The sequence below is a fragment of the Corythoichthys intestinalis genome, chromosome 4 (genome assembly GCF_030265065.1).
Source record: "Corythoichthys intestinalis isolate RoL2023-P3 chromosome 4, ASM3026506v1, whole genome shotgun sequence".
NCBI classification, from domain to species: Eukaryota; Metazoa; Chordata; class Actinopteri; order Syngnathiformes; family Syngnathidae; genus Corythoichthys; species Corythoichthys intestinalis.
This window is the reverse complement of record NC_080398.1, coordinates 18,202,994-18,220,826: the sequence shown is the minus strand read 5'-3', so window position 1 is coordinate 18,220,826 and position 17,833 is coordinate 18,202,994. Positions and strand designations below refer to the sequence as shown.

The following is a 17,833-nucleotide window of genomic DNA, read 5'->3' as shown; positions in this document are numbered from 1 at the left end:
AAGTGACCCCTCTACCTAAGGAGAACTAAAGAGCAATTGATACTTATTATTACCAAACATTTTAAGTCAGGTGTGTGCCCAATCAGTGGCTTAAAGTGGCCCTGCCCACTATAAAAGACACACATGGTAAGAAATGTCTTGATGAGAAGCGTTGTCTGGTGTGCATTATGGCTAGATCAAAGGAGCTGTCTGAAGACCTGCGATCAAGGATTGTTGATTTGTATAAAGCTGGGAAAGGATACAAAACCATCTCTAAAAGTCTGGATGTTCATCAATCGACAGTCAGAGATGTTGTCTACAAATGGAGAGAGTTTGGCACTGTTGGCACTTGCTTCTCTCCCAAGGAGTGGCCGTCCACCAAAGATAACGCCAAGAGTTCAGCGCAGAATACTCAGAGAGGTAAAAAAAGAACCCTAGAGTGTCTGCTAAAGACTTACAGATATCAGTGGCATAGTCCAATATCTCTGTGCACACATAAGTAAAACCTTGGCCAAGAATGGTGTAGCTGGGAGGACTCCATTGAGGAAGCCACTGCTGTCTAAAAAAACATTGTTGCTCGTTTAAGGTTTGCAAAAAGGCACTCGGACACTCCGCAGAAGTTTTGGCAAAATATATACTGTATATAACAAATATAATTTGTGGACTGATGAAGCCAACGTTGAATTGTTTGGGAGTAACACACAACGTCATGTGTGGAGGAAAAATGGAACAGCTCACCTTCGTCAACACCTCATCCCCACCGTGAAGCATGGTGGAAGGAGTATCATGATTTGGGGCTGTTTTGCTCCATCAGGTCCTGGACAACTTGCAATGATTAATGGAAGAATGAATTCAAAAGTTAATCAGGATGTTTTGCAAGAAAACCTGAAGCCGTCTGTCAGACAGTTGAAGCTAAAAAGAGGATGGATGCTCCAACAAGACAGCAGTCAGCAGTTTTGTAGAGAAGACTTATTTTTCCCCCCTCTGTCATTTTTTGCATACCATCCTCATTAAAATATTTAAACATATAAATTTTTTGGTGGTGTTAGTCGAAGCAGAGACTGTATTTTCATCTGTGTGATTTTGACAAAGATCAGATCACATTTGATTGTGAGAAATTCCGAAAAGGTTCAGATACTTTTCAAGGATCAAGGATTCAAGGATTTTTATTGTCTCATCAGTTCACATTTACATGTTAATGTTGAGAAATTAGAACTCAGGTCCCGTTTTGAAAGCCAATATAAAAGCAAAATGAGTATAAAAGAGCAAAATTGTTAGGTGCATAAAATTATACAAGCAAGACAGACAACAACAATGATGAATAGAAGTATGAAAATAAGTAACTACAAAAACAATTTAGCAGTTGGCTGAGTTGGGCTTGTTAGGTGCTAAAATGTACGTGAGGTACAATACCACTAAAGTTGTCTGTCACTATACAGTCATGGAATAGGGATAATCCTGTCAAAGTAAATCATTCTGGAACAGTAAAATAAGTCGCTTGCCTTTCAGATCTCTGGAAATGATACTGCCCCATTGGCACATCCTGGACAGATAAAGGAATTCAAGAGGTTACCAATTACAGCAAGTTTCATCCATCACTTCAAATAGCAACCGCTAAATTGTAAACGTTAAGAAAGTTACACACGGCTGTGTTGATCTTTCCGTTCTCATTTGTCATACTGTCCCTGTGGTGCAGATTAGCGAAAGGCTTGGCTGCCCCCCAAGACTCCAGATAGCGGGTCATCCTGACAGAGGCTCTCATCTTTGCTCCATCAAGAGTGTGTCTCGGCCTGTAGTGATGCTGCGGGCTGCGACGTTCCACCTGAACAAAGAAAACTATTGTAGAACTTTACGTTTTCTTTTTTTTCTTTCTTTTTTTTTTTTTAATTTCAATATAAATACACACAGTATTTGAATGTGTTTCATTACCTTTGGGTTAATGACCAAATATGTGACAACCCCATGCTCTTTAAGATAAGGGTCTCTCTCTTGTCCATCCCCATCTTCTACTTTATAGGCTGCATTTAGGTGCTCCAGTGTCTCTGATGTAATGTGGACTCGCCTGGAATGACAAATTGGTCCAATTTTGGGGGAATGATAATGAACCTGGTTGTCCTTTCCTTTAAACACTGACGCAAACTATCAACAATAATATAAAGTGGAACCGCTAAAATCGTATCCTCGAGCTGTCACACAGGTAGAATTGTATATGAGACATCAAACAGTTTAAAGATGCACATTAAATTGTGCATATAAATAAATTTGCCTTGCCTTGCCTTGCCTTTTGATCTGTCACTTTTTCTAAGGTCCTTTTTAAAGTGTTTTTGCTGATAGCACCACACAAGAAAGGCTATGTGTGGAATTTAATATTAAATTTATTATGACTTAAAAAGCTAGTACAAAATAAAGTTGAATAATTCGATAGCTCAGTTTTATCACTTAATAAATCAGATTATCAATAAATCTTTTAAACTCTTCTAAAGTCTGTTGTTTACAAAAATAATATTTTTTTTTGTTTTTTTTGTTGGGTGATAATTTTTATGAATCAAAATAAAATTTCATAACAGCTCTTAACTAATTAATCAATTGATGCCATCTCAATTTTTGATAAGAATTTTGGATTTTTTAACCTGTATTTTAATTATTTACTATCAGTGTTGGGAATAACGCCGTTATAAATAACGCCGTTACATAACGGCATTATTTTTTTCAGTAACGGGGTAATCTAACTAATTATTTTTTCCGCTGTTACAATGCCGTTACCGTTACTGACGGTCAAAAGCGGTGCGTTACTTACTTTGAATAAATTGAAGAAACTACCAGCCGAAGCAAGTCTACTCTGCTCTGTTTATTTGTCATCCAAGACTTGGGGTTCGTTCAGGTTCACGGCAATGAAAATAGTAAACACACATAGCCTACTTTTGCAAGAACGATGGAGTTGCCGTTTGATACGGTCATAATCTGAATATCCTGCACCTATCCGCAGCAAAACTGTTCGTAGCTTTGTAGCGATTTGTAATTTCGGAATCGCTGATGAGTTTAGTAACCAAATAATAAATACAGCAGAATGTCCATTTCGCGTAATTGTGGAAGCCCGTCGACGTCTTTACTCTATTTGTCTTCAGCTTGCTCATAAGGGTCAACATTGTTCACAACCTTAAGTTTGATCACATATCTGTTATTCGCCTTAGTAACGAGTTTGTCTCTTTATCGAACTGGGAAGCTAAAGTTTAATGTCCTGCGAGCCAGACCTGCTTCCAATATGGCTGCGTTGTAGTCAAATCTCACGTGATCCCCCATTCTGTGACGTAAACGCTGGAGCCTAATAGTGCACGTACTTCAGAGCCTGTGTTTTCACACACAGACCGGAACAGCGTGTGCGGCGAACACACACACGCAAAACAGATGCAGAGGGATATGATGGCAGAGCATTGAGAGGAAAATTTGTCCTTTACGAGGTGGAGATATAAACACTATTTCAAGTTGGTCGAAATTAAAGGAAAGAACGTGCATGTAAAGTGTAATTTATGTCCTGGGGCAAAGCTTTTGTCGAGATCTGTGGTAAGCAATTCAAATCTGTTTATTTTTATTGCCCTTCCAGTGCAGGATAAATCTGTTGCTGGTGAGGTGCAATAAATATTACAAGGTTCTATAACACAACTACCTGTCTGTTCTTCTCTATTCAACTGGCTCGAACACTGCTCAGAAAATTTCAAATTCTTTGACATACAACAACTTCTTTTTAAAGTAACAGAAATAGTTACTTTCCCTGGTGACTAGTTACTTTTACTATAGAGTAATTCAGTTACTAACTCAGTTACTTTTTGGAAGAAGTAGTGAGTAACTATAACTAATTACTTTCTTAAAGTAACGTGCCCAACACTGTTTACTATTGAGGAAATCTGGTAAAAACATATTGAAGGCCGTGGAGGGTCCCTGAATGGATTGCATTCTACATTAGTGGTTCCACTATACAGTACTGTAAATAACCAAAAATGTATTTGTCAAATGCATTTTTGGCGATGTATATAGTATATAGTATATATTTTGCCAAACATATCACATCTTCCTGCGCTCTTGCCAATTTTCACTCACCCTGGTACACCTCCTGCTTCCATGTGGTTGGCCAGCGTGACATCATGTGACCAAACATCATACTGCCATTTCTGAAGTCCAATGACCCCACACAGAACGTTTCCTGAATGCACGCCAACACGCATATTGATGTCAACCCCTGTGGCATCACGCACTTTCCTGTCATGCATCAAAACCACACTTATAACTGTGGAGGAGGGAACAAAATCAACATCCAAACTATCAATCTTGTTAGGAAATTAAGTGAATTATGTAGCGGCAAGCCAGTATCATTTATTTAAATTATTTTGGGGGGAAGGAGGTTGACACAACCATCTTGTGTAAAAATCTATTTGCACACCCTGTAGACATAATAATTATGAGTGATTATCTCATGATTGTGGGAGGGATCTTTTGATTTAGAGAACAAAAGCTGTAGTGAAATTTTAAACTATCAATCGTGTGTTTTTTGTTTTGTTTTGTTTTTTAACATGTCGACAGAATGCTGCGTTGCATAAAGGCCTGCATAAGAAGACATTTGACTTACTTGATGGCCTCACACATGTCCAGCCCCATCTTGACACAGTTCTTGGCATGATTTGGTAGCGATTCTGGTAGGCCAGATACGCAATAGTAACAATCACCAAGGATTTTTATCCGCATACATTCATTTTCCTGTGAGTACAAGAGAGCACAGGCTAAGAAAATCTCCATACTAAACCTCCTGAACTTAGGATGCCTCATAAACACACTAGACACAACTACAAATGTAATCAACAAATATTGCTGTGATAGTTTTTTTTCAATAATTCCTTTGATTAACATCAAAGGCAGAGTTTGACTTTTAGGGCAGGGTGGCACAACATGTTGATGGCCCCGAAACGCAGAGTCAGCAATAAAATTAACTTACAAGAATATTTATAATAATAAGTTGACAATGAGCTTTTTTTTGTTTACGATCATTCTTGAGGGGAATTCTAAATCAGGCTGCTTAGGCAATAGTTTTAGCCAAGATCGTCATCCATTGAATGTGGTAACCCCGCCAGTGTCGTGCCAATGTAGTTACCCCAGTCAAAAATTGTATCTCCTGGGCTAGGCCATATGGAGGTAGATTTGTGTCTTTATTATTCAATGAAAAAAAAGTTGCTTCAATTAAAAATGAAAAAATTGTTGCAATCAAAAAAAAGCAAAAATTAATTTGAAACTCAAAATAATGCATGTGAAAGTTATTTTTCTTTGATTGATGTTTTTTTTTTTTTGATTGGAGTCCAGTTTTTTTTTTTTTTTTTTTTTTGATTGAATCAACTTTTTTGATTGAAGTAATGTTAATTTGTGTTTGGGCCACATTTTGGCTAGGATGTTTTTGTCTTTATTATTCAATACAAAAATAAGTTGCTTCAAAAAATATATACTTTCAAAAAGAAAAATCACTTCAATCAAAAAAAAAAAAAAAAAAAAAAAAAAAAAAAAGATTTCAAACGTTTTTGAATGCGAAAAAAATATTTGAGATTGAAAAATGTGCATTTGAACACTTAATTTTTCATTGAAAAAGTTTTCTTTGATTGAAGCAATCCTTTTTGTGTTCGGGCCATATTATGAGTAGGACATTTGTGTCTAAACCATTCAATCCCAAAAACAAGTTGCTTCAATCAAAAAAATATTTTCAATCAAAGAAAAAAAACAATTTGAAAAATAAAATTGCCCTCCCCTAATTTTTTTTTAAAATTATATGCAAAGCAAATGACCTTCGAAGGTGCTAGTCACATGATCTGTTCGAAAAATAATTTTGACCCATTATAAAAATGTATGTTGTTGTTCATTTCATTCATTTTTGTTGCAGTTTTATTGCTTTACAACTTTCATATCTATAGGAAAGTCATTTTCATGTAATGACACTTTTCGGCCACCGGGGGAGCTGGCCCCCTGTTAAAATCCGCTTATGATTACATCTCACTATGGCAACATAATGCAGTTTGCTTCCTTAAGAAACCTTAATGCTGCTTTTCTCAGTTTTTATTTACGTATTTGCAATAGACATTGTTTTATTACATTTCATGTATCATTGTCCATTGTTTTATCATTATTATTTACCATCATTATTATTCTCTAATAAAAAACATGGCAATGTTAGGATATGTTTTTTTGGTGATACGGAGACGGAAATGATATATGATTTACCTTGGCAATCTGGTCAAATTTGCCAAACAATTCATTTAGCATGTGAACCAGTTCGCCAGGTGAGCAGTCACTGGCAAGGCGTGTGAATCCAACTATGTCGGCATAGAGTATGCTACAAAAATGAAAGAAATATAATATTTATCATCGAGATGTCACTCATAAAATGTGCATTACATTACAGATATTTGCATAGGATTATCATACAGTAGCAATAAATTACCTGACATTCGTATGTCTCTGGACATAGAGGTTATGAAAATTGTTTGTGTTCTCCATCTGACCAAAATTTGGTCCTTTTAGTCTCTGAATGATCTCTGCTTTCATCACACGAGCTATATGTGCTGGCAGCAGCGATAACAACAGACGCTCCTGATGGTACAACAAAAGAAAAATATTGTAAGTCAAACTCTGATTATTACCGGTAATCGACCCGGGCTAATGTTGAGACAATGATTATGAGGACAGATTTATTTAACATTTTATCCCATGTTTGCGTGCAAATCAGCGATGTGATTCATAAAACAAAATATGGCAAGGGTCATTATTTTATCATTTGCGGCAGTAAAAAGTATGAGCCAATGTCTTACACCCCGTTGTTTTATTTGTTAAGTCCCAAATGAAACAGAACTCCATGGTGTCTGCTCAGCAAATATAACTTTGGAATTTATGATGATTCACATTGCCCCTCTTGGACTACTGATTCTGAATATACTGTACACTCTCACAATTTGGAACTTTGGATGAATGCATGAAACAGCTTCTATTATGAGTGCACTGAGCACAAAAGCGTTACCCCCGAGCTACTTGAAACGCTCCAGCCAGGCCTTTTTAGCTTCAAATGAAAGAGCACAATCTGGATTCACCATGCAGGAAACAAAACAGTCTTCTTTGTATATTTGTAAACTATAGAGCCCAACAGAAGCCTTCTCCTCCAATTCCCCATCACTGCAACCTTCTAAAAATGACTGTTACACACAGCAGCAGTCCAAACTTCAATTAACACCTTGCTCACACACACCTCAACCTCAATGTACACCACACTGTGTTCCAGATGGTGTATTTGTATGTGCAAATATCTGGCAAACACATATACATAATTTGAAAAAACAGCAACAAAAAAAACAATATCGCTTGTGAGCTATTTTACAATACCGTGAGCCTCACCAATAACACAAAAATAAATATCGTACTGTCGATCATATCAAAATCCTATCATACCATGATATTTTAATACCTTATCCCGGGGGTCCCCAACCACCGGGCCGCGAACCGGTACCGGTCCGTGCCGCAATTGCTACCGGGCCGCACAGAAATAATAACTTATTAACGACTGCATTCTGGCCAAATTATCTTTGGCGTGTGCCCCTTAACACTCTAATATCCCTGTCTGCTCAAGATATAATACTACAGGATAGAGAGTCTTCATAGAAATCCATTGATTGGACTGCTAGCAGTACATCTTGTTTTGTATATGGCGGAAAACACACACAAGGCTGAAAAAACAGTTTCTGCTATTGCACCCCTCTTTAAAATAAACTGCTGTATTTTAAGACAACTGTTGTGTTTGATAGAACAATATGTCTATATGCTGCCATAGCAGATTCATGGCGCATTAAGCCCCAGAACTATTTTTAATTTGCCCGTTTTACCCTGAAAACCCCCATTTACAGACATCGCGCAACCGCTTTTGCTTCAACCCAGCCATTAAACGAAGGTAATTATATTTACTATTCAAAATGTCTGTCGTTTCTAGCTTAGAATCATTAATTGATGTCTCATATTTTGTTTTAAGAAAAAAAAACGACTTAAAAAAAATTATTCACTCACATATACAAATTATGTCACAATGAAAAAAATGGCGTCTGTAAAAAAGTCACGGCTATCTACCTCATAACTATCGCTTAATTGTATTTTTTGTTACATGTTGCATTTTCTCCGATATGTTAGATGATAAATAATCGATCCAAACAAAGAAAAATTGAAAAAAACGTTTAATAGGGTATATATATGAAAAAGAAAATCTCGAGCACTCCTTGATGTCTGCGATTTTCTGCATCGTGACCCTTGTTATATTATCATATTTCACCCATAAAATCCCCCAAAAATCCAGCTGCGGCCATTCACAGCTGTGTCTTGACACTCAGTGATACATGCTAGATGGAGTTTTTGGATCGAAACAAGGTAAGTATGCGATAATATCTCGTTAAAGTCGTGGCGTCTGTAATTCTGCTCTCGTGTGCTTTCACCTCCAGATAGGGTTTTGCTGTTTAAAAAAAATATTTTTTTTTTAAAATGCCCTCCTCTTCAAAATTTTTCTTCCCCCAGAAAATTGAGATTTTAAGCTTTCCAATGATGTATCACACATGCATATCGGACAATTTTGAAAGTTGGCCAAATTGGGGGTCTCTGAGTGGAACTTCAAGTCACCTGAATGTTTTCCACCATATCTATGAGCGCTTGTCCTCGATAATGATGTATGACGTAGGGCAGGAGCATCACATTTGTTCCCGGAAATAATTAGCCCCCAAACTAGAATGACTGAAAAACAGACATCTTTGGACAGAGTTTTTACGGGAAAAAGGGCACCTGACGAGCCAGAAGATGAGCCTACAACCTCGAAGAAAACAAAATCTATGCTACTACCCAATCACTAAAGACCCACGAACTGCGAAGGAGTGGATTCGTGACCCGTATGTGAATAAACCGAGTGATTCGAGCATGTCGTGCAACAGGAATATCAGCTTGTAGAGATCGCAAATTACGGTGACCTTAAACGTACATTTGAGACAACAACTCTACCGAGGTTCTGGATTAAAGTCATTTCTGAATATCCTAACATCGTTAGGAGAGCACTGAAAACTGTGCCACAATTTCCAACATCGTATCTTTGTGAAGCGGGCTTCTCTCACTCTCCCATCTCGGGACCATCTCGTCTCAACCAAACAAGTTTAGGCCTCCCACAGATTCAGCGGGTGAGTTGTATCTTCCCTGCACTTAACACGACGGGGCTAAAAACAACTGTTATTTTATATTTGCTGTATTTTTCTGCCACACATTGCCGGTGTTCTGACAAATTTGGCATGCACGTAACGTTAAAAATGACCGTGAATGCAGCGATTACAAAGTACACACTACAAACTTTCTTTAAAGAAAGGAATATTAACTTACGTTTGCCGTGTTAGCTGCACACAACAACTGCACGCAGCTCTCTCACTTAACGACTTCACCGTGTCGTTAAGCATTAATATACACCATTTTCGTGTTGCATATGTATATTTATGATGGAAATAGTTTTTTAGCATCGTTGGATAACATTGAGAGTCCAACTGAATTTAAAAGAGGGCTTTTTTCACCGCCACAAAAGCTTTGGGAGCAAAATTCTATAAGGGTGCAAAATTTTACAGAATACCGGTCTGTGAAAAAAGACCCAAATCACACCGGTCCATGGTGCAAAAAAGCTTGGGGACCCCTGCCGTATCCATTTTACAAATGGTATACTAGATATGTCTGTGAGCTAATATACCTTGTGTATGGGGATGTCCCGATCCGATCACCTGACCGGATATTGGGCCGATTGTGCCATTTTTCAGAGGATCGGAATCAGGTGAAAAAGATTGGGTTTTTAATTTTAAAAAATATATTTTTATTTTTCTGCTTATGCTTGTACAGCCTCTCTCTCCCTACTACTGCTTTTCTGGGTCAGCAGTGCACTGGAGTTTACTAGGTAAAGTTAACGATGATTGAAAGGTTTGTAACTTTGATCTTGCCAGAGAAGCTTGGTAACTCTATTATCAAAGGCGCACATCAGTCAATCATCATTTAGGTTGTTACACACTAGCGATAGTGTGCTTTGGCAACTCATTGTGTTAGTGAGAGGCTGTTCTCATCTGCGTGAGCGGATTTGAGTGGACTCACTCAATGAAGCATTTAATATAGCCACACATTTTTGGACGTTATTTTTTTAAAATAATTCACATTATGAAGGCAGGAAACTGGTTAGCACATCAACTTCACAGTTCTGGGATCGTGGATTAAATCCCGGCTCCTGCCTTCCTGTGTGGTGTTTGCATGTTCTTCCCATGGTTTTGTCAGGATTCCTGCCACATCCCAAAAAAAACCTGCATGGGATGCTGATTGAACACTCCAAATTGACCGTAGGTGTGTTTGCGTGAATGGTTGTGTGTCTATATGTGCCCTGTGACTGGCTGGCAACCGGTTTAGGGTATACCCCGTGTTCTTCCTGGAGTTAGCTGTGCTAGACTCCAGCACCCCTGCGAAACTCGTAAGGATAAACAGTTCAGAAGTTGAATGAATGAATTATATGAACGTTATGTAGAGTGATTAAAAGTATGCTGTTAAAGGTGATGCAATAAAAAAATGTGGGTGCGCCTACATTTTGTCGCAATGCTAATTTTTTCCAATATCATTCAGGCCTACCCCAAACAGCAATTCAAGTTATTTGTTGAAAATTTTTCTATTTTTATTATCGCAATATACTGGACTGTCTCAGGAAATTAGAATACACAATATTCTAATTTTTTGAGACAGTCCTGTGTATATATACAGGACTGTCTCAGGAAATTAGAATACACAATATTCTAATTTCCTGAGACAGTCAGGAAATTAGAATATGTATATATACACAGGACTGTCTCAAAAAATTAGAATATTGTGTATTCTAATTTCCTGAGACAGTCCAGTATTACCCCCCCCACCACCACCACCACCACCACAAAAAAAAGAAAAAAAAAAAAAATCGCAGTGATATCTTTCAGGTTTAATTCATACATTTTTTTTTTTTTTTTTGCTTTTTAATGCCTAAAAAGTAAGAAAATACTAAAGAAATACAATGGCATTGCCAAAAGATACAAAAATAAATAAATAAACGTTTTATACCCCGCAACAGTCCTGGAAAAAGCGTAAGAGGGAAGTACAGTGGTACATTCAAAGTTAATTCGTTCCAGGACTGTGTTTGTAACTAGAAATGGTCGTATGTCAAGCAGGATTTTTTCATAAGAATAAATTATAATTCCATGAATTCGTTTCACAGCCCAAAAACCTACACTACATCCTTAATAAATACTCCTGGTACTATTGCAAATAGCAATTACTCAGAGCAAAACAAATACATTTTGAATAAAAATCGGAATAATAATATAATAAAAGTAAAAATAATAATATACCTGTAATAATGTAACGAATCGGGCTAATGTGGCGGATGTGTTTTGCGTGGTGTACCTGAACTCACCGCGTTGCTAACTTGACAGAGTAAGAGAGGGACTTTTTACTTTCACTTTGTTCAGCTGCGGCGGACAGTAGGCGTAGCTGGCAATTTTTTGGCGATGTTACCTCAATAATAATTGTCACCTTAACTTATCAAGATTGGCGAACAGAGGTCGGAGGAGGACCGTCGAGGTCGTAGACAATCTACTGCTGTATTGTCGAGCCAGTTCACGAACACGCACACCACGTTCATATTTTCCTATAATTTTCATATTCATTTCAATGGTAGGCCTGACCTTTTTCCTTTTTTCACCACCTGCACAATCATTCTTGGAAAACATGTTGATTTCTCTTACAAAAAATTATGCGTCCACCTCGCGGGAAAAGAAAATAAACTACATCGTTGTCATAAATCGGCGTATTTCGTGCATGTTGTCGGATGTAGAAACAAATGGCGAGTCAAATTTTACATCTGATGTCAAAAAGATCGTGTGTCGAAGCGATCGTATGTCGAGGTACCACTTTACTGTAAAAAGTACAGTACTGTAACATGTTTGTAACTTTTGTTCAAATAAAAATAAAAAATATTTATATGTTGTTGTTTTTTCGGTATCGGATAGGGACTCCGTATCGACAGATTCTTAAAATCAGGTGACTTGAGTGCATAACTATGCGTTTGGGACATCCCTTCTTCTGTAATGTGACAAAAAGCAGTTTCACTCTTCATTTTTACTGTCTCACATTTACCCATTGACAGATAGACGCTGTTACCTGCTGTCTCTTTTCAAATTCCAGTTTTATGGGGGATTTGATGCAGTTGCAGGTATCCTGATATGTCTGCTTAAGTGCCAACTCCATCAGGTGTTTGTGGTATGCCCCTGCCATGTTGCCACACATGAAAATGATGATATTGGCCAAAATCTGCAAAAATCGGTACATATGCAAATGTCAGAGCTCATTAAACGTGTATGTGTTTGTTTATTTTATACAGATCAAACATACAATTTCAGGAAAAGCTTCTCCCAAACCCCTACGCTTACTTTAGAATAAATCAGAGAACCTACTATTAACATAGCAGTTTATGCTGTTTCAGGAACCAGAGTTCCAGGAATGGTTTATAGGAACTCAGAATCATGAAATAGCAGAAACTAAGTTCCTACTACGTGCATGAGAGAAGTGCAATAAAACTAACTAAATATATTCATCAAACCATAGCAACTGGGTCTCAATTGCATTAAGGTGGTAACCATAGACAACTGCTCCCATGAATGTCTTTACAACATTATGAAATGACCTCACAAGACACAACTATTTTGTCCCAAACTCTTCTGAGGATGTTTATCCGCAACACAATGAAATCTTGATTTAAAAGATACTTTCAGTTTACGAAAAGGTCACCAGTGTCTTAGCAACAAAGAGTGCTGTAGAATCTCTGCTTGACATCCTTTGTGTTGCTAGACGAGTCATGTCTAATTTATGTTCAGGCTTCTGTAGGAGCGGGAACAAAAGACGAAACACCTTGACAACAACTAATCACTTTGGTACCGCTTTTCCTTCCAAATGTGGGCATCATACAGTACAAATATTTGAGCGATTATTCTGATTATCTTTTTAAACCGACTGGGCTGGCAACCAGGTTCAGGGTATACCCCGCCTCTTGCCGATTGTTAGCTGGGATAGTCTCCAGCACCCCCATGACCCTTGTCAGGATATGCAGTACAGAATATGGATAGTATGTATTAATCTCTCAATAGGTAGTGGTTTGTTTATTGATGGCTCAGTGCATCACATATTTTTTGTTGCTGTTGTTGTACCGAGGGCCTATAGAACAGTTACACAACTTAATGTCTCTTACAGTAAATATCATTAGCTAACTTAGTATGTCTCAGTTGAATGAAACATAATCAATAACAGGTGATTTGGAAGATTCAATCACTAAGACAAAAAAAAAGAAAAAACAGTTACAAAACGTAGCCGATAACCTAGAATGACGGCAGCTAATTTCATAAGCAAGTAAATAGCTGTCGTATAGAACTTCATGAAATGTTCGTTTTTCATGTGTAGAAAGTGTGACTTCCGACCTGAAATGTAAGAAACAAGAGAACATCGTCACATGCATTACACTCTACTCTCCTTATTCAACGGTACCAAAGTGTATAATGTATTTTAAAATCTAAAATACAGTACATATGGATAATAACAGAAATACTTAGTTGATTGCAATTTGTGTATTTCAATAAATGAGAGTTTAATGTACCTATACATCAGCAATTATTTTGTAATGTATTTATTTATCTTCTATCAAAACTCTAAATCTAGTAGTTTTAAAGGTCAATTGTGATATAAAGGCAACAGCTTTAAACAAGAAGAAATTCTTTTTAGGAAAGGACAGTTTCTTTCATGGATCCAATATCAAAATATCCATTCATCCATTATCTACTGCTGGGGCAGCAGCTTTAGCAGTGAAGCCCAGACTTCCCTCGACCCAGCCACTTCAACTAGCTCCTCCGGCGGGATCCCTAGGCGTTCCCAGCCAGCCGAGAGACTTAGGCTACGTTCATACTACAGGTCTTAATGCACAAATCCGATTTTTTTGTCATATCTGGTTTTTTGGCGCCCCTGTTCAGACTGCCTTTGTCCATTGAGACCATTCAAGTATTACGCATGCGCATTAATTCGCAGTCCGACACGCGCTGAGCAAGACAACCCGCATGCGCAGAAGCATCAAAACAAATGACCACACATGCTGGCTGTCATCCGTCATTCCAGGGATACCATATCTTGCTTTTTAAAAAGAGGACACAAATATCAGACATTAATTCCAGTTTAGGCTTATATTCAAAGTATATGGATCGATAGCATGCATGCACTGTCCTTGCATGTCACACGCACATACGGGCAGTTTGCCCCGACTCTCGGCCGTGTAAGCAATGTTGAAATATTGCTTATATGGAGCAGACAGAAAACCGATCATTCTCAGGCTTATCCTCAACCCATTTTTATTTTTTTTTTATGACTGTTGTCATGTCCAACCCTTCCTAAAAAGCCGTGTTCAAGGCAAGCTAGGCGCTAATGACACACAGCCGCACCGCTACCAGAGCGTCTCTCTCGTTTTTTGATGACGTAATTGCTGCATGAATTCCAATTTGAGAGACTGGACAGTACATACCGCCGCGACAGTCTGGAAAAATGTGGGCCAAATCGGATTTGAACCTCATACGAAAGTGACGCAGATCGGATTTGAAATGGTCCAGTTCTATGTGACTTGTCACGTTCAGACCGTCAAGTTAATGCCTCACTCGAGTCGGAAAAACACGAAAAAATCGGATTCGTGCATTAAGACCTGTAGTATGAATGTAGCGATAGTATCTCCAGCGTGTCGTGGTTTGTCTCTGGGGCCTCCCGTCGGTGAGACATGCCCGGAACACCTCTCCGGGGAGGCGTCCTGGAAGCATCCGAACCAGATGCCCGAGCCACCTCAACTGGCTCCTCTCAACACGGAGGAGTAGCGATTCGACATGGAGTCCGTCCTGGATGACTGAGCGTCTCACCCTATCTCTAAGGGCAACTTGTATCTGCGATCTTGTTCTTTCGGTCATGACGCACAGCTCGTGACCATAGGTGAAGGTGTGAACCAAGGGCGTAGGTTTGCATAGGGATGGTAGGGACTTAACACAACCAACATTTCAGGACGCTCAAATTGTCCCCACCAACTTTTAAGCAACCCTATTTGCATTATATAATGACTTCATATTATATGGGTAATTTAGAATGTCTTCCCAAATGTTGTAAGGATAGAATTGACCCTATCATTATTAAGTGATTTGCATTATGTTCAGAATTACATTTACATCTTTCGACTTGCTGAATGTGCCAGTCCATGTTTTTCCCTCAAACACACGATTTGATTGGCTGATGACTTGACCCCCCACCCCCAAAACACACACTCACAGCCCTCACAAAAATGTAACATGTCGACAACATGCCACCTCTTCCGCCCCCTTTGAATTTTTTTTTCGACCACTAGCAGTAGCAGCCACTATAAGTAATGTAAAAAGAAATCAATGTAATGGAGGTGGGGAACACACTACTAATTTTGCTACTAAAAGTCCGACCACAAAGTTAACATTAAACTGTGTGAATTTGCTAACTTGCAAAATACAAGTAGGAAGCTGTTAGCATTTATTAGACTTACTAAACTTTTTTTTTTTGTTGATCCATGACTATGATTTCTTTTTTCAGTTATATTTAATTTCTTTATTTAGACACACAATGTTTAGTGGTCTTAAAGACAAACGTTAATTTTTGTGCATTCCTGGATCGTTAAGGGATGATTAATATGTGTATGTTAATATAATTTATGTTTAAATATTGCAATTTAAATTTGCTAATAAAATCCAGACCTTTATTCTGGAAGTTTTCAAAATGTTTTAGTAGTTTTTGAAAACAAAGGTCCAAATCGAACGGTTTATCAACTGAACCAATACACATTAAAGTATAAGTCAATCAGATTTATTTTGTTTATCACCTGAACCAATACACATTAAAGTATGAGTCATTACAGGTTTATTTTGCATTGATCATTTAGCCTAGCAATTAATTAGGTTCATATTCATGAGAAATGTAGCCCTGATCCCCGTTCACCCTATCTGTTTGGTCATATTAATGTCCTGTCCCCAGCAAAAAGTGGACATGTAGGTTATGCTGTTATATCGTCCCTACCAATGTGGACACCAAACCTACGCCCTTGGTGTGAACGTAAATCGACTGGTAAATCGCGAGCTTTGCCTTTTGGCTGAGCTCCTTCACCATTACGGACCACTACAGAGTCCGCATCACTGCAGACGCTGCACCGTTCCGCCTGTCCATCTCCCGCTCCCTCCTACCCTCACTCGTGAACAAGACCCCAAGATATTTGAACTCCATTTAGGGCAGGATCTCATCCCTGACCCGGAGAGGGCACGCCACCCTTTCCGATTGAGGTTCATAGTCTCAGATTTGATCTGATCTTCATCCCAGCCACTTCACACTCAGCTGCGAACCACTCCAGAGACAGTTGCAGGTCACAATTGGATGAAACGAACAGCACCACATCATCTGCAAAAAGCAGAGATGCAATGCTGAGGCCACCAAACCAGACACCCTTAACGCTTCGGCTGCGCCTAGAAATTCTGTCCATAAAAGTTATGAACAGAATCGGTGACAAAGGGCAACCTTGGCGGAGTCCAACCCTCATTGGGAGCAAATCCAACTTACTGCCTGCAATGCAGACCAAACTCTGACACCGGTCGTACAGGGACCGAATAGCCCTTACCAAAGTGCTCAGTACTCCGTACTGCCGATGCACCTCCCACACAACTCACCGAGGGACACGATCAAACGCCTTCTCCAAATCCGAAAAACACATACATCAAAATAAATATTTCTAAACAAAACCCGAAATGTAAGAATTTGAACAGAGATCAATAAGGACACTACACGGAAAAATACATATAGAGGACTGTCAAGATTTTTGTGCTTTTATCTTGTCAACACAATCATAATACATTTACACAATGCTGTGACGATTAGTGCACAGGCAGTCAAGTTTGAATTTAGCATTAATTATTAATTAATTATTGTTATTCTTCTACGTACTTTTGAATGTGGGTGATCATACCTGTGTATTTACTGGCACGTCATATTGTACCGTACGTCTGAGTTTTCTGCATCAAAATCACACACATAGAATGCACAGAAAAGCATGAATTATATTTGCCTGAATGCCTCAGGAACTTCAAAATGATGTATTTAACTGTTTTACATGTTATGCTTTCTTCAATAAAACCAACTAAATCATTTCTTACATAGGCCATGCATTCTATTGTTTCAATGAAGTTATGGTAATAGTGTAGTTTATGCTCTCCAGAGTTAGACTAAAGACTGAAGACACAATTTAACTACTTAATAGCTGACCTAAGTGAGACAATCGTGTTCATTCCGAGTTGCTAAATCCAAGTTAAAAGATTTAAGTGATCATCACAACTTCAAGTTAATAAAAATCATTCAAGTTCCACTCTCTTATGGACTCAAACTGTATGTACAGTACAGTAACCTCAAGTGTGTGTGTGCTAGAAAATGTGGACAACGAAGGCAAGTGAAATTTATCTGAGGGCTTTCATTTTGTGGTTTTTTTTTAGGACAAGCTGGAGAAAACATTTGGTGTTATTGGGACAGTTCAAGATTATCCCAATCTGCTTAGGATAAATTCAATTGGCCAGCAAAATGAAAATGTACAACGATTCACTGCAAATGCAGTCTGAAAGTATTTCTGTTAAATAATACAGTCAGGAGAATAGCAAATAATAAATTTATAAAAACGTTTTAATGGAAACATATG

General features: G+C 38.2%; 1 protein-coding gene across 2 annotated transcripts in view; it reads right to left on the bottom strand.

The window, feature by feature from the left end:
• Window positions 1-17,833, bottom strand: part of adcy2a (adenylate cyclase 2a) — a 91,396-nt gene that overhangs the window by 33,663 nt on the left and 39,900 nt on the right. For both annotated transcript variants that reach the window (XM_057835050.1, XM_057835051.1), the window contains exons 4-11: window positions 12,226-12,375; window positions 6,452-6,600; window positions 6,232-6,343; window positions 4,601-4,728; window positions 4,075-4,233; window positions 1,909-2,041; window positions 1,625-1,801; window positions 1,482-1,522 (exon numbers count right to left, since the gene is read on the bottom strand). In XM_057835050.1, the coding sequence (XP_057691033.1) occupies window positions 1,482-1,522; window positions 1,625-1,801; window positions 1,909-2,041; window positions 4,075-4,233; window positions 4,601-4,728; window positions 6,232-6,343; window positions 6,452-6,600; window positions 12,226-12,375 (1,049 nt within the window). The remainder of the gene's footprint in view (window positions 1-1,481; window positions 1,523-1,624; window positions 1,802-1,908; window positions 2,042-4,074; window positions 4,234-4,600; window positions 4,729-6,231; window positions 6,344-6,451; window positions 6,601-12,225; window positions 12,376-17,833) is intronic.